This window comes from Patagioenas fasciata, chromosome 1 (assembly GCF_037038585.1).
Source record: "Patagioenas fasciata isolate bPatFas1 chromosome 1, bPatFas1.hap1, whole genome shotgun sequence".
NCBI lineage: Eukaryota > Metazoa > Chordata > Aves > Columbiformes > Columbidae > Patagioenas > Patagioenas fasciata.
In genome coordinates this window covers 17,765,182-17,781,422 of record NC_092520.1, presented here as the reverse complement: position 1 = coordinate 17,781,422, position 16,241 = coordinate 17,765,182, and the positions used below count along the sequence as shown (strand labels likewise).

Below are 16,241 nucleotides of genomic sequence, written 5' to 3'. Positions count from 1 at the left end.
GACATTTGCATGGGGCTTTTAGATCTGACCCAGCATCTACAGGAGACTCATGTTTTTCTGGACTTGCAGTAGGAGGCCAGGTTGGATACTTAAAGGCAACTCAAGTGACCCAAAATGCCTAGGTTTATGCAGCAGAAATTATCAGAATCAATTAATTCCCCTGCATATGGCTATCCTGTCTTCCGATTATCCATGGTCAATGAAATACCTTTGGACCTGGCATATAGGAGTCAAAGTTGATAGGACACTTTCTGGACCTGTAGCTGGAGGCCACGCAGCAAGGTCAGGGGCATCCCAAGTGTCATCAGATCCCATGTGAAGGAAAGTGAATCAGGTTCTGTTGCCTATATTTTTTTAGAGGGCAAAATGTTAGAAAAATGTGGATGATATTTCAGTAAATGCCTCAGTATTAATGGTCGTCTTTAATCAGTAGACACCTTTGTTTATTTTTCTTCCTTTGAGCCGGTGGTTGTCATGAAGCTCGCAGATGGAGGTGGCTGAAGAAAGAAAGGTGGGACGACGGAGGAGAGCTGAGACCGCTGTGCTGGGAGGGTGGGATGCAGCCCAGCAGCTGCCGGGAGCTGCTCTGCTTCTTCTCAGAGCCTGGAGACCATGGCATTCCTGAACCTGAGATGAGGAAGGGATTTCCTCCTTTGAATGGGTGACATAAGTGTTGAGCAGACCAATACCCTGAGATTGCTTTCTCAGCCATCTGAATTCTAGTCAATTCTCTCCGCTGTCACACTTCCCCATCTATTTCTTGGTTTGGTTTGGTTTTGTTTTTTCTATCTGTGGCATTTTGTGACAGGCACTGGCAAAGTCATAGTCTCCTCTTCACCTCATCTGACCAAGTTTCGTTTGAGAAAAGCATTCCCTTGCCAAGAATAAGGTTTGGAAGCACTGAGAGGATGCGACAGTTCCCCCCTCCCTGGCTGCTGGCCACGTGGCCTTGGTGGGTCATGCTGCTCCATGGCCACGCTGCTGGGTGGCTGCATCATCGCTCATGCTGCTCAAGTGTGAATCCTCTCAGTGGGGATTTTCCGTTATTACTGGCACTGGACAAGACTTGGGGGTTTTATTGCCAAGTGAAAACCTGACTTAGGCATCTAAGAATGGGCTCCATGGGGTGACATTCCTAACTGCAACAAGGGCTGTTTACTGAAGGTGAAAAATAAATGTAATTCATTAGAGAGACAGGGCAGCATGGAAGAGGAGTAGCACTGGAAGACAGTAAAATATCCCAAGACAGCACTGGCACTGCTCACAGTCCTCAACAAGGAAAGGATGAAGGTGAACTCCTGGAAAAACAGACATACACAGTAGAACAAAACAGAGAGCATCCTTCATACTCAGTCTCCCAATCTTGCAGCCTCTAATATGCTGCTTTATGAAAAATCAACACACGCTTTTTTTTTTTTTCTTTTTAAGAAACCAAACCAAACCACCAACGATGAAGAAGTTGCTTTTAAAGTTCAGCTGTAAAAAGAAGTCTGAGAGGGAACTTCCAGCTTTACTCAGATGACAAAAAACAGACAACTCACCACTCCAGCCACAGAAACACAAACAGTTCACAGTAACTTATGAATGAGCTAAACATGCCAGTAAAACAAGGATATAAAATAAGTTTAGTCACAGTGACTCATTGTAGTGTTATGTGTCTTCTTCTCTAAGACCCTTGCACACTTGGTAGGCATTGTGCCTTAGGTGTAAGCATCCAATTATTTTCACCTTTGCCTGTACTGTCAAATTCTACATAAGAACAGGTCACCTTCAGCCTGGATTATAGGAAAGATATAGGCTCTTGCTGCTGTGATTCAGCAATTTGATGTTTCATGTCTACTTCAAGATGAAGTCATTAATTCTCATTGGCTATTTCCCTCCAGTAATTATAAAGGGTGACTAGAGTATTTAAAGTAAGAGATTAATATCTATCTTGTTGGTACCTCGTCTGAAGCTAACACCTGCTTTACGATGGATCGGACTAGATGATCTTTTGAGGTCCCTTACAATCCCTAACATTCTGTGATTCTGTGATTCACAGTCATCTGGATCACGTAGCATGAGTTATCACCTTAGTAGTGCTTTCCTTGGGTTGTCCTTTGCTGCAGTTGTTGAGGGTTGGTCATCGTTTGGCAGTGTGAGGCTCCACTCTGTGCACACACTCCTGCTCATGAGGTCCTGGAACCCTAGGGGCAGGGGGAAGCACCAGCCATGGAGACTTTGGTGAAATGTGAGCTGTCTGAACATGACCCCTCATGGGCCTGGCAAAACCACAAGGGCATTAGAAGCTGTGATTAATCCAAGGTTGGACTGATTTGTGGTCTGGTCTCTGGCATGGAGCTGTTACCTTAGTGGCAATTCTCTGGATTTGGAGACCACTGCAGTGCCTAGTTTGGCCAGGTAGAATGACCATCACAGAAGAGGCTTGCTACAGCTTTGCACCTACAGACATGCCTGCTCCTGTTGATATTTGGCTTTTATTCAAATGGTGCCTGCTAGCCTTTCCCTGGCGTGCCACTGACAGGCTGGCTGATGAAAACCGAGGTGGCTGGATCCATCACATCAGTTAGAAAGACTGTCATTTGTACTTTCCTGCTCCCTGGTATCTCATCCCTTGATCTAACCAGAGAACAAATCCTATCACTAAATGGTTCCCTAACCTCTCAGAAAGGGTTTTAGTGACTAGTACTAAAATACCTAGTGAATAATCACAATGATACTTTGACAGCTTCGAGTCCCCGCTCTCTAAGGGTATAAAAGAACTTCACAAATGTGCAGGGACTCAGACTGTCTCGGATGAGGTCCTGCATCCTGTGGTAAGAAATGAACCACCTGATTCTATTTTGCAGGTGACATCCCTAATGATCAGAAAACAACTCAAGCTCTGTCGATATTATAAGAACGTTTGTTGTTTTATTCTTTTTGGTGGGTACAAAAACCACAGTTTCTTACACAGAACAAGATTATAAATAATATCTGTAACATGAGTGACCCGTAGTCTCTTTTGATTCTACACTGCAGACTGATGACGTACTCTAAACATTTTATCATTTTGTTTCTTGTATTAGACAGATGCAAATCTGTGGAACACGGAATGATGGAACAGAATGAAGGTAACAGTAAACAAGAGGATGACCAACAACTTTTATAAAAAAAAAAGTCTCTGAATTTTATTACAGTGATGGCATTTTATATCAATTATTGCAATGAATTGTTCCCTAAGATGGTTAGAAAACAGAATTGTGTTGTCCTCTACCGAATTTACATCAGTTAAAAAGCAAGCATGTTTCAATATTCCTCTTTTTTCAAAGAAAATGTAAATAATTTCTTTATTTTTTTCACAGGATTTACATACTTATTATTTTCTTATCACAGTTTAGTGATTCATTTCTACAGCTGAACAGCTGAGTATTCTTCCATTGTATATATTAATGTTCTGGAGACACAGGTTAGCATGTTCATTGACTTCTATAGTTATTTTTCTCTCCTTGTCAAGACAAAGACCAAAATGTTGTCCTTTCTGAGCATGTTCTTCACAGTTTAATGCGCTAAATTGGCAAGTCTTATTAGTTTTAAGTCCACTCAAGTGAATTTTGTTGCTGTTAATACACCCTTCCCAGCCCCCTCCCCCCAACAAAACTAAATTATGAATTTTCCTGATATAAAATCTGAGTTTGGGTTTCCGAGCTGAGCTCATGCACACATTGTTGCTGATGATGTCTGGCGCATTTGGACGTACTTCCCTTTCTCAGCCAAATTATTAGTTCATCAATGACACTCCCATGTCGTTACAGTCTGTGCTGTGTTCCCATCAGTCACCAACACAGTTTGATTAAGGCACTCAATTATTTTTTTGGTTTTTATGGTAGGTCCGATGCAATTACAGCCAATCCTGAACTTTGTCTAATTGCAGTTCCAGTATGCATGGCCTTCGGGCAGTCGGGAGTCAATACGCGTCCGTTCTCTCCCACACTCCCTGTGATCGATAATCTGGCTTTGTTTCTTATGGCTTCAGAAAAGGTAAGCTAGGTTTGAAAAAAAAAGGAGAAAAGAGGAAAGTGTTACAATAACTCTGTTCTTCAACATACCAGGACACAGCAAACACCAAAATACTAAATTTTAGACATCTGCATTTTTTCATGTTAACATTAAAATAATAATAGTAATCATCATAAATATAACACATAGCATTTAAGTCTACTAGGGGAAAAAAGACTAGCAATTCTGAGGGTAAATTTCATTACAATAAATCATTGATTTAAACATAAAATCCAAATTTGATCAAGAAATTAACAGAAGAGGCAATACCTTCATCTAAACTGCTTCAAGCTACATTTATATACAGCGAAATGAGAATCAAGACCTTTTATGAATCTGAAAGCATTAGCATCTGTGAATAAAACCATGCATAGGTGTTTCTAGGCTTAGACCTTCAACTAGGAATGTCATGATAAAATATAACTACTGAAATTTGTTTATAAATTGCAATAGCTGTATCAGGAATCTTTGTGATAACTCTATGGATCAAATCTATAGAAATTATTACTTCTTTTCACAATGCATATACTTAGTAAATCTGAGAACTGTCCTGAATTCTCTTTTCATACATATATTTTCCTACAATTAGTGAAGGTGGGAACTTTCAAAGGAAATGTAGTTTACTGAGAGAAAATACAATTTTCTATAGTTTTCTATATTAGGTCTTAGTTTTCCACAAGAAGGTTTACATTTTTGTTACCTCAAAATTTTACTTTCTGGTAAATCAGAACAAAATATCTCATTTAGGGACTAATTGACTCAAGTAAAAAATTTGGATTTGTTAAAAAAAATATTGTAGTTATGCCACCTAACTTTAGTCATCCAAAAATCAGTAACCTAATCTAAAAGAACTCTCTCATGTGATGATAGGAAAAGCCAAGATGACCAGACTAAATGATTTATAGATGACTAAAATCAGGGGAAATATCTAAGGTCAACCAATGCAGCAAGGATATCGGGAACAACAGGCACCCGAACTACACTATGTTGAAACAGATTTTGAAGATACCATGTTAAGATATTAATTAGTGGGGAAATCTGATTTCTAGCTAGCAGAAACTATGGTCTATGCAACTAACTCACGTAATTGGTGTGCAGGGATGCAATCTGAAATACCAATTAGAAAAAGAGAGACAGGAGGGTGTATTCACATAGGAGAAAAGGGATGACAAACATCGTAAAATCATTTTATTTGCATTATTACTGATCTCTGCATTTAGAACTTTGTCCCTCTGAGCCCGGTTTCTCCTTCTGAGGTAGCAGTGAAATCCTGAGCTGATATTTGATATGCCGATGTTAATTTTATATATGAGTGGGTGCGTACAGGATTGAGGGAGATTGCTTAAAACTCCCAAATGTTTCCATTGCTGTTGGGTGTGCTTCTATGAAAATGCACCAGTCTAATATTGCATTTTTATCAGTAGGGCCTTCAAAAGAGAGGCCTTGAAAGTACAGCTGCTATTGTGGCACAGACACAACTTGGATATAAAAGCAACTTTCCAAATCAATTACCCTAAAAACCTAAACCCTCACAAGCAGACGAATTCAGGAAAAGCCCTCAGGTTCCAGAGGTTGTTATGGCATTCCCCTTACACTGAAAAACCTTGGCTTTGAAAATCATCAATTGCCACGTCCAAAGTCACCCATTGAAAAGTTTCCCTGCTGCCACAGTACTCTGTGACACAGACTGTTACCGAATATATCTTGACCTAGTTCAACAGCTAGGTATAAAAAGAAAGAGGTAACAAGAGGTAACAAGGGAGTGGGGACCTGGGCCCATACAGTACCAAAAACCTCAGCTACTCCCCAGCAGCAAATAAAAATCTCTGCATTTGCAAAGCACAGACACAACGCAATGTGGTGTAGCTCCACATAGTGCATGTCCAGAGTCCCATTGCAAATGGATGTCGAGGACTGGTAACTGCCTGCAGAAACACACAGAACACATTTTGGTCAATGGCAAGAAAAACCAAAAGTGCTTTAGTTTTGGGGAGAAATGAGAGTCCAAACCAGATCAGAATGCAAACTTGGGTGGAAAAGGGACAGATATGCTATATTTCCCAGAAAGTCATCATTATGTGCCAGCATCTCTCTGTCACTTTGATCAGCTATCTGTCCATGGCCAGTCAGGGTTTGCCACTGGTAAATCTGAGAGAGAACTCAGCTTTACATGAGATATACGAGTTATACATGACTGTGGTTTTGTAGCTCAGTCTATATAGCTTTCTGGCCATTGACAACACACTCAGGACAGAAAGACAGTAAAAAGGGATCCACCAAAAAAAAAAGAAATCAGATGAGAATAACAAACAATTTCTCAGCAGCCTTCCACAGAATAACAGAAAAAGCTGCAATAAAACATCTCCTCTCTCTAATAGCAGAGATCAACAACAGCTGAGCAACACACCACAAAAACAACCCAGACACTTAACAGTTAAGTTAGGAGGAGCAGGTCAAACTTGTACTTGGGAAGGTGTCATCAAGTCAAGTAACCAGGTAAACTTCTATTCTAAGTTTTAAAATATGCTATAGATAAAAAAACCAGGCTAATACTCTGCCTAACTGTGCTGTCAAAATCTCAGATTTATGGCTTGGTTGCAGAAACAGTTTCAGGAGAGGCTGGGATGAGAGGGAAAAGTCTTGCATTTGCTGTGAATATTACCCAAATAGTGAAAGTGTCTTTGTGGTAAGTGTATGCAGTTAATAGTGATAACGTATTTTCAAATTTGTCATTAGTTTTGACTAAATTAGTTGTGGAATTAATCACATGAAAACACTGACTGCTCTATTCCTATTGGGAAATGGGAATTTACGAAACTGATATCTTCAGTCTATGTAATACAAATATCCTAGCCTGTGTGGGTTCTTCCATGGTTCAGGCTCCCCTAGTACTGGGTCACACAGAGGTGACTTTGAAACAAGTATTTAATATGAATTTTTAATGAATCTTTCCATCTTGAATATGAAATTGGAAGTATACAAATTAAAATAAATGCATTACACATTTACTGAGCCATCCTGTAGCACTTCATCTTTTTTCGGTAATTAATTTAATAATTTTTTCATTGCTTTTTGTAGGCAAATCTGTTAATTACAAAAAACAGCATGGGATGGGAGAGCAAGAGAAGGCAGCTGAACTGGAAGTTTGTTCATGACCTTCATGGCCCACTAAGATGACCACGGAGAGGTGGTGGTGGCAGCTGGCTGGATATGGGGACAATCTCTTTGAAAACCTGTGGGTCTGGGGAGGGGAACTCAGCAGGGCTTTTCCCTAGAGCAGCTGGAGAGAAGGCTGTTAGGCTCAGCACTGTTCTCACGGCATCAGCTCAACTAGTGTACTAAAGTCTTACTACTGATACACGGCAATGGAAAACTGCTGCCCAGGGGAAGAGAACGGGATTGTTCCCTCCTTCAAGCAAACTTCCTTCCCTGCCTTTGGCAGACACTGTCATCCCCGCTGGACATCTTTCAGCCCACACATACAGTCTAGTCCTTTATCATATAGACTAGTCTGCGCATACGGAACAGTCCTACATTTTAATCTTCTGCCTCACAGGCCAGTGAATTTCCTTGAGATAACCCACTTTTGACTGGATTGAACTAAAAGAAAAAAAGAATATTAATTGTCAAGAGGGTTATTTAAGCTATTTTGTATTAGTTTAAAACATATACTATTTAAACTATTCGATGTTAGCTTCATAAGTCAATGTGTTGATTACTCATGCAGGTTAGAACCACCAAGCATCTTTCCATATTAGCAAGTTTTAGTCCCAATACAATCCCTTTACTCCTTGGATCAATAAACATATCAAAGATTTTGAAATGCATGACAGGCATCTGTGTTGCGGGCACTGCACTGCTGCCAGCTGACACGGGTTTCTCACTGGCAGATGTACGACCAGACAGCACAGTCACCCTGCACAGAGCACGGCACACGGGTCACTCCTTGCTGCCTGTGTGGTCAGGGTGGCCAGGAGAGGACCACCAGACCTTGGCTCTCTTCCACATGTAAGCATAAGCGTTTTTACAAAAATTTCATGTGCTGAAATCTCTGAGGGAAATACTATGGCAAATAAGTAGAATAAAGAATTTCAGAACTCTATAAATATTTGCTCAACATCCTAGTTATTTCTATTTTTTTTTTTTTTTGGTGCGAACTTTTAAATGTCTGTATCCTAAAATGTTTTTAAGAGATTATCAGTTTTGACTGACCCAAACATGAATTTTCAATAAAATAAAAGGCGACGTGGGCATTCTTTATATTTTTTTTTTTTCCTATAAGAATTCATCTCTGTGTTGCAACAATTCTTACAAAAATCCAAACTTTAGATCCTTCCTTAAAAAATAAAACTCAGTTAGCCCTACTTTTTATTTCAAGAAAACAGTGAGGCTAAAATAAATTTTGCAAGGATAATCATAGTGTTTGTTGCATTGGAATCACAGAGCTGGGTGGGAACTTGGGATTGTCAAGTCATGCCATGTTTAGCATGCTAAGCGAGTTTGGGTCAGGTCAGTATTTGAATGAAAGCTTTCTTTTATTTATTTTCTTTCTATAAGACTATGTTTTGGATGCATTGCATCCTGTAAACTTGATAAGGAATATGTTTTCTGTGACTCTTACTTTTATACCAGCCTGGGGACACTTTCAGTTACGGGCAGAATTTACTGAAGAATTTAAAGGAAAAAGATCTCTTCATCAGCATTTTGCACAATTACTTACACAGGATTATTGCTTTTTAAGACCCTTATTACTGAAAGTAGACAGTGAACTTGGGAGATCAACATTAGCACCTGGAAGCCCTGATTCCCAGTTCACAGTAATGAACACTGGCCTGTACTCTTGGAGCCTCCCCGACACCTCCTATGCCTCACATTTTCACTAGTGAACAAAATTCAGAGCTAAGACTTTTTTTTTAGACCTTTTTTTTTCCGATGGGGAAATTAGGCAGCTCTGTTACAATTAAAATATACCCAGGGTCATGACTCCTTTTACAACAGGGAACAAAAGAAAACTACATAGTGACAGCATGTTTGGGACAGTTTCCCAGCCAGCGTACACCAAGCCCCCACCCTCGCTCCCCGAGAACCCACCTATTCCTTGCAGCGCTCCAGCTACCATGCTCAAACACCATTCTCTGCTCACTCTGTGTCTGCTCTGTACTGTATGGTTCGGTATTGTACCGGCTGTGCCTTTAGACTGTAAGCTCCTCGGGACAGGGACCTGTTATGCGTTTGGCACACTTCACCTATTGTACAGCGCCGTGTACTCCAGCGCTATATAAATAATAAATAAAAAATGATAATTGTATCTCCAGTAGTTTCCTCTTTAAGTTTTTCTAGGTGGCAACATAAAAATGATATTCTTCATCTCCTTTGTCTAAACTCTTGTTTCTTACTTCTACTACAGGGATGGCTCAGTGATTTCAGGAAATTGTAGCTCAAGCTTTTTGTTAACAGAAGAGACATGTGGCTTGCTATTTCCAAGGTAGCACAAAAGGGCGGGGTCCTAGCTGCACCTTCACTTATGAAGCAGCCAGTATAGCTTGGGAGCTATGTAAAAATTATGTTTAGAAACTTTATTTGCTGCTACAAGCCACTTCCAAAGATCAGAGAGGTGATTTGACTAATGATTAGTTGGCAAGATACTCACTGCACAGATGAGAACGAGTACATTAGTAAACCATCCCTGCATGCCTACTCAGGGAAACTGTGCAGGATGGAGCTCGGTAACATCAGCAGTTCGGTCTCCAAAATCACTGCATGAACATCTAAAATACACTAGTCCTGAGCTAGGTAAAGGGGTACATTCCTGAAAGCTGAGGATGATAATCAAGGTCTATTCACTAGTTAGTGAATTTTTGTGGTTATTATAGTGGGCAAAGGTTGACCTGTAGCATGATATTGTGAAAAAAATGCCAGACAATTAGCATAAAACATGTATCAAAGGGAGGGTAAAGGAATAGGGTAGGGAGGAAGGAGAGAAGGTAAAACAACATTTAGACTTCTTGTAACAGTGCCTTGACTTCCGTTAGATTAACTATGGTTCAGTGATGTTGCCTATCCTGAATCTTGATTATAATGAAGCCCCAGTTAGGGCCAACATCGAATAATAAAGGTTTACAGCAATTTGTTGCAAGTAGAGTGCAAATCTTTAGGAAAATAGATTGGCCAATCAAATAATTAAACACTGGTCCTCTGACTACATATTTTACAACTTCAAATAGTTGTCATCTCCCAACTGATTTAACAACATTGAGTTGTTAAAAATGTATTTAATGTATTTTTAATGTTAAAAATTCCTTGCAATGCAGATGTCTATTAGCAACATAGAATAGTATACTGTACATCTGCAGCCAAAAAAACTGAACCACTTTGCACTGAATTTTCCAAAATATGAAGCTCTGTTCAGAAGCAAGCACAACTAGACAAACGTCACAACATTGCGTTACAAGATGCATCACCCACTCACTGTAGTAGGCCCTAAGTCCTACCCCTAAATTTTAATACTTTCGGTTCCATATACGTTGTAACCTTCTCTATAAGTTGCTAAATTCTGGGTATTCTGCGAGGAAGTTGGGTTAAAAGTCTGTGCACTCTTTGCCACCTTCATTCGTTTCGCCTCTGCCCTGGACTTGTAACAGAACTCTATCAAAGCCACCAGCATTGCCAAGCCCAAGCCTCCAACCAGAATGTAGAAGACTCCAGCAACGTTGCTGAGACTCAAGGCACTCGTCTTGTCCTAGGGAAACAGAAACAACACAGTTAACCCTGGAAAACAGACCCCCAGGAGCACAAGCTACATGTTAAAACACTGGAAATAGAAATAAATAACAAGGTTTAGCTGAAATTATATGACAGTTGCTTACATACTTCTCACAAAATTTGACCTATCTGGATCTATAAAATATATTTTACATGGCTAGTTTTCCTGGCTGGCATTAAAAAGCGTAAGTATATTGCCAACATATCAGGATGTCATTGGTTGCTTAGTACAAAGCATTACTTCCACTAAGTGGAGAATTAAACAATGACATGTCTAGCTCTCTTTAGGGAACATATTAGCACTATATGAAACTGCATTTATGTAAAGCTCTTTAAAAGCCTTGGAATCCAGAGATTCACTTACATCAAAGACTCTGCTTGATCTTTACAAAAACAGTAATTGTACTTGTGGTAGGCATTGCTGTTAATTTACAAGATCCATACTGAGTTTCTGATACTTAAATGACAGGTGAAAATAACATCTGAGGCTTAACTTATTTACTGGAACAAACACTTCCTTTGAAAGTGCACACTGTACCATACACATAATGATATATTTGCCTCTCACCGATTACTGTATTTTGTTTCTATTTTATTATAGATATAGTTCTGGAACACACCCATGGACTACTAAGGCTCAGTAATAGTATAATTTTAAATATGAATTTATGAAATCTTAGACATTATTCATGATTTAGACAACAGTGAGAATTTTCTTTAGCAAATTATTAAATATATACCATTTTATAAAATATGTTATTGAACATATTGTTGTAAATAACTATTCTACATTTCTCTATAATTCACTGCTTAGTTATGAATCGTATGTTTTTAATCTTAAATCCATGTGCAATTTAGCACAGTTCTCAAGGAACTCTCTCAGGATTGACTTCCACATACTACTTTGTGCACCTTAAGATACTTAAAAAGCTTTATTCTTATGCAGACTATATAATCTCTACCTAAAGTAAGGAGAGTACTTAACTTCCAATTGTAATCACTACGAAATTTTAACTCACAAAGAATGTAAAATATTTGGATGTTTAATTTAAAGAGGCACTATTTAATGTGCAATCAGTAGATTAGCACAGTAACATTTCCCATGGGTGTACAGAGGTGTCTAGGGCTTATAGCCGAGCTCTGCTTTGTCTGTCTCTCTTTAGCTGGCTCAGAGGACCCAGAATATCTTGGAGGTGACTCTGTTTCTTTGGTGGCAATTCCTAACATGGTGCTTGCAAACAAGGAGGAGGCAGAACTGAGAAAGACCTGACCGAACGCAGCTCTCTCAGGTGCTCTGCCATCCTCTTAACTGGTTTTCACTCTCTTCTCCCAAGCACTTACCAGAAGAAAACAAAACATATTGCAAGTTTGTTTCTCAGGCCAATTTTTCCTGTTGTCCATTTGGGTACCTCTCAGGGCTCTCAGGCAGCAAGCAGCTGCTGCCCACCACACTTTCCTTTAGCTCTGGAGAGCACAGGCTGGCAAGGAGACAGGCACTGTGAAGGGACTTCAGACTCCCCAAATACAGGGCTGGCACTGACTGTGGCACTTCCCTGTGGTGCAAATACCTGTGTTTGACCCCAAATAGAGAGAAATACAGAAGGCTCCACTCCCTGGAGCTGTCAGGATTACTGCTTGGGAATGGATTAGGGTAAACACTGGAAGCTGTAGAAAGCTATTAATTATCAAAGCCTTTCACATCAAAGCTCAAGTTAAGTCTTCCTTGGCTCCTTAAGGAACAAGGGACCTTCCCAAAGGCAGCGAGGCACAGTCACCCTGGGCAGTGATGAAAGGCAATCCCTCCTGCCGGCACTTCTCTTCAGAAAACCGCTGAGGGAGGCCAGCTCAGAAAGAAGGAGGCATGAAAGGATATTTCCTAAATAGTCCATCCCCCTCTAGGCAGGAAGGAGACAACTAGCCTAACCTGCCTCCCTCAAACCCAAAAAGCTGCCCTGTAACTCTTCATCAGATGTCCTGAACATGTAGGATGATGTCTGGTGATTTGTATCACCTAAGACATTAAAAATCAATAGTGCTTCTTTAAATTAAAGCATGATCCCCATCAAGATGGGGTGAAACTGATTTGTTCCATGTCTATAGCTACTTATTTCTAAGTCATTTTGTTTATTACTTCCTTTACTGCTTTGTGAACACGATAGTAGGTCCCGAACTGCAGCGACTGACCTTACTTCCAGAGTCCTTGGGTCCACATTCACCTTTATCGTACCACCATTTGTTTTTCAGCTTGTCTAAGACGCCTGCCTCACTGAGTTTCAAAACGGCAAGGTTTACAGGAGTTCTTCACGTGGAAAATAACATAAATAACATTATATATGTTATTTTATGTTATTCAAGTAAAACTACATAGAATCGCATTGCAAAGTGACAGAGCAGAGGCCACAGTGGTTGCTATGTCATGTACTGTTGGCCCAGGTTTAGAGACAGACATATGACCGGGACCTGCTCCATCGCTTTAGGTAACAGGCACATACTGCTGGGGAAGATTTGTAAATAAATAGTATGCAATTACTGTGAACCCAAAACTATTGGCTTAGCCATATTAACAACATACCCTTCAGAGACATATATAATACAACTGGATATACGACTTAAGAAACATATTCATTTGTGTTCCTTGCTTTCAATCTATTTTTAGTTTGTATACATACAAACTAATAATATTACTTGGGTATAGCTATTTCATTTACTGCCCTCAAAATTATTCTGGCAAGAGAAAGCTGATGCTTCCTGTAGTTTGCTGCCCACAACCACTGGGCACAGACCTATAATCAGGAGGAGCTCTGCATGCAGAGAACTTGAGGGGAGAGCTGTGATTTCCTCATCCTCAGCTATGAAGAACATGACAGTCAATCTTTCATTTTCGCTTCCTGGTTCAATGTTATTTTCAAATTCAAAGTTCCTCCTTAAATCTCACTTATTCACATAAGTTATTCAAGGGTCCCAGGCTGATGATAAGTTACTACTTGGAATATTTTCTCTTACTAGTGGCATTTGCTCTGCGTGATGTAACAGAGTTTAACATTGAGATGGAACCTAATCTAATGCCTCAAAGTCATGAACCACTATGGGTTTACACTGAAGTTACTTAAACTCAGTGAATAATCTGAGATTATGTTAATGCCTCACTTAATGCAGTTGTATGAGTTTATCTTCTAAAAACCTATGAAATTATTAACAGACTTATTTTATGTACTTTCCATTTTGAATAACTGATCGTCCAATTCTTACTGTGGTAGGCATATGGACATCTATTTATGTGCAGGTGTGTGTGAAAATACAATATCTATCAGAGAGGGAGGCAGGTAAACAGAAATGGCATGTGATCAACAGCCTTCTGATGATGTTATGTGATGTGGGACCTGACCCTCATGTGCCAGCACATGCCTATGGAAAAATTATTCTCTCATAATATGCCATAATCTATTCATTGCTAAAATATTAATCCAAGGCTTAATAAATAAGTAACCAGTGCAAGCATTAATAAGGATAATGTAACTGAACCTAGTAAAATAGTTACTAAGAAACAGAAAAGTTTAACTGGTTTAATTGGAAAGTCCCAAATGCTTATATATTAATATGCTTGTGCATGTTTGTACATATATATATTTAATACAAAAATAACTGTTCCTGAACCTCATATGCTACTTGTAGCTTTAAGGATCCTGTCTGCTCATACATTTTGATTACTCCTTGTATATATACATAAAGGGGTGGGATTCAGTTTATTCACCCACAAGTTAAGCCCCAAGCATTGGCTGCCTGTCTAGGCCTCCCTGCAGTTAAGGGAAAAAGACAGGTACCTCCAGCAGATGGGCTTAGATATCAGTTTTAACAAAGGATGAAGCATGGTGTTGAGATGTTCATCTCTTCCCATTTACTACTCAGGAAGCTTTGGTGCCTCAGAGAAAAGTCAATTTTTGACAGCTACAGTTGGGTGAGATGATTCCCAGGTACTCTCAAGTGATTCGTTTCAGTAAAGGAAATGCTTCATCCACTTTCCAAATGACACACATATAATTCATATGGAATATTCTGCTTCTAGAACAGGAAGTGCCTATTTCTTGATTTTTTCCAGTATTCAAACTTACATTTTGTCTTCAGGTTCCTGGCAGCAGGTTGTGCAGGTTGATAGTGGAATATGAGTGTCTCACAGCTGTGAAATGAGTGGGAAGCAGTTTGGGATGTTGGCAAGTTGCCTGTCAATATGATCCTCTGTTTGCTTCAAGTGCAAAATAATTAATATTATTTGGATAGCTGTCATCTGTAACATGTCATGCATTAGCCCAAAGCCACGTTTCCGTGTTCCTAAATCCCAGCAGTGTAACAGGGCTGGTTATGACAAAAATAAGGGACATGCAGGTACTGTTCTTGCATGGAAAATCAGAAGCCTGTGGAGTTGTTGCAGATTAAACTGATTAAAGTGCTAATTAGGACTCGATATGAACTATCAAGACCAGCAACAATCTGGGACAAATCAGAAAACAGATGTCTCCCAGTCCCTTGCTTTTTTGCTTTTTTTCCCAGCACTAACAGTTTAAGTATATAAAGCCTGATACAGGCAGGGATTTTCTCTTCTTTGCGGCTGTAGTTCCTTTAATGTCAGCCTTTCTGCACTGTCTCTGTGAGGAAGCTTTCCAGTTTTCCTTTGGGAAAAGCAACCAATTTCATGTTTAAAATCGCCACACTATCCTCAATATATCAGCAAACACAATGGCAATGGCCAGCAGAGATGAGGCAATTCCCACTTTACATTGAAATACAGCCAGTGATGTGTCCGAGGCCAGGTCTTTGTTTCTGTTCTCCACTATTTTTGCTGAAATACTTTCTGAATCAAGGTGCTGCACAAGCTTGGGGAAACCTGTCCTCTGCTCCTCACCTTGCCTGTCCCAATGAGGCTACGTGAATGAGATATGATGTGTCCTTTACATCTCCCCTCAGACGGTCCCAGCTGTGGTGATGGAGAAACACTCTGAGCTAAATTTAAACTTAAATTTTAAAATATTTTAAATTTAAATTGAAAAATATTTTACACTTTCAGACAGGATTTTTGTCCGACTTTAAATCAGTCAGCTGCAATGGGAAATGTACATGGTCCAATAAGAGAAGACGACTGAGGGTCTGCAGGGTGGAACAGGAAGATTTTTGCTTACACTATATATCAGTTCACAATCACAGTAAGTGATGCGGGAGTAGTGAATTTTCCTGTATTTTAGGCTTTATTTATTTATTTATTTTTAATTTTAGTAGGAGGTTTTTAACAGTTCTCATAGGAGATGAATGTCCAGATCACCTCGGCTTTCAGGGCAAGTCACTTATCCAGACATCTTTCCATTCTTTGAAAATATCCTCACTTGGATCACTTTGACCACGTCAGCCACCAACTCAGAGAATACAACTTGTTACTACACTGCTTATGCAAT

The 16,241-nt window shown here is 39.6% G+C and overlaps 1 protein-coding gene across 7 annotated transcripts in view; it reads right to left on the bottom strand.

The window, feature by feature from the left end:
• Nucleotides 1–2,885: 2,885 nt before the first annotated feature.
• GRIA4 (glutamate ionotropic receptor AMPA type subunit 4) overlaps nucleotides 2,886–16,241 on the bottom strand; it is a 231,852-nt gene continuing 218,496 nt past the window's right edge. Inside the window, exons 14-17 of one of the 7 annotated variants that reach the window (XM_065831868.2) lie at nucleotides 12,985–13,099; nucleotides 10,643–10,777; nucleotides 9,130–9,312; nucleotides 3,942–4,025 (exon numbers count right to left, since the gene is read on the bottom strand). In XM_065831868.2, the coding sequence (XP_065687940.1) occupies nucleotides 9,178–9,312; nucleotides 10,643–10,777; nucleotides 12,985–13,099 (385 nt within the window). In that variant the 3' untranslated portion in view covers nucleotides 3,942–4,025; nucleotides 9,130–9,177. Of the gene's footprint in view, nucleotides 4,026–9,129; nucleotides 9,313–10,529; nucleotides 10,778–12,984; nucleotides 13,100–16,241 lie in introns of those variants that run through there. The other 6 variants (XM_065831859.2, XM_071803680.1, XM_065831876.2 and 3 more) reach the window with 6 other exon arrangements.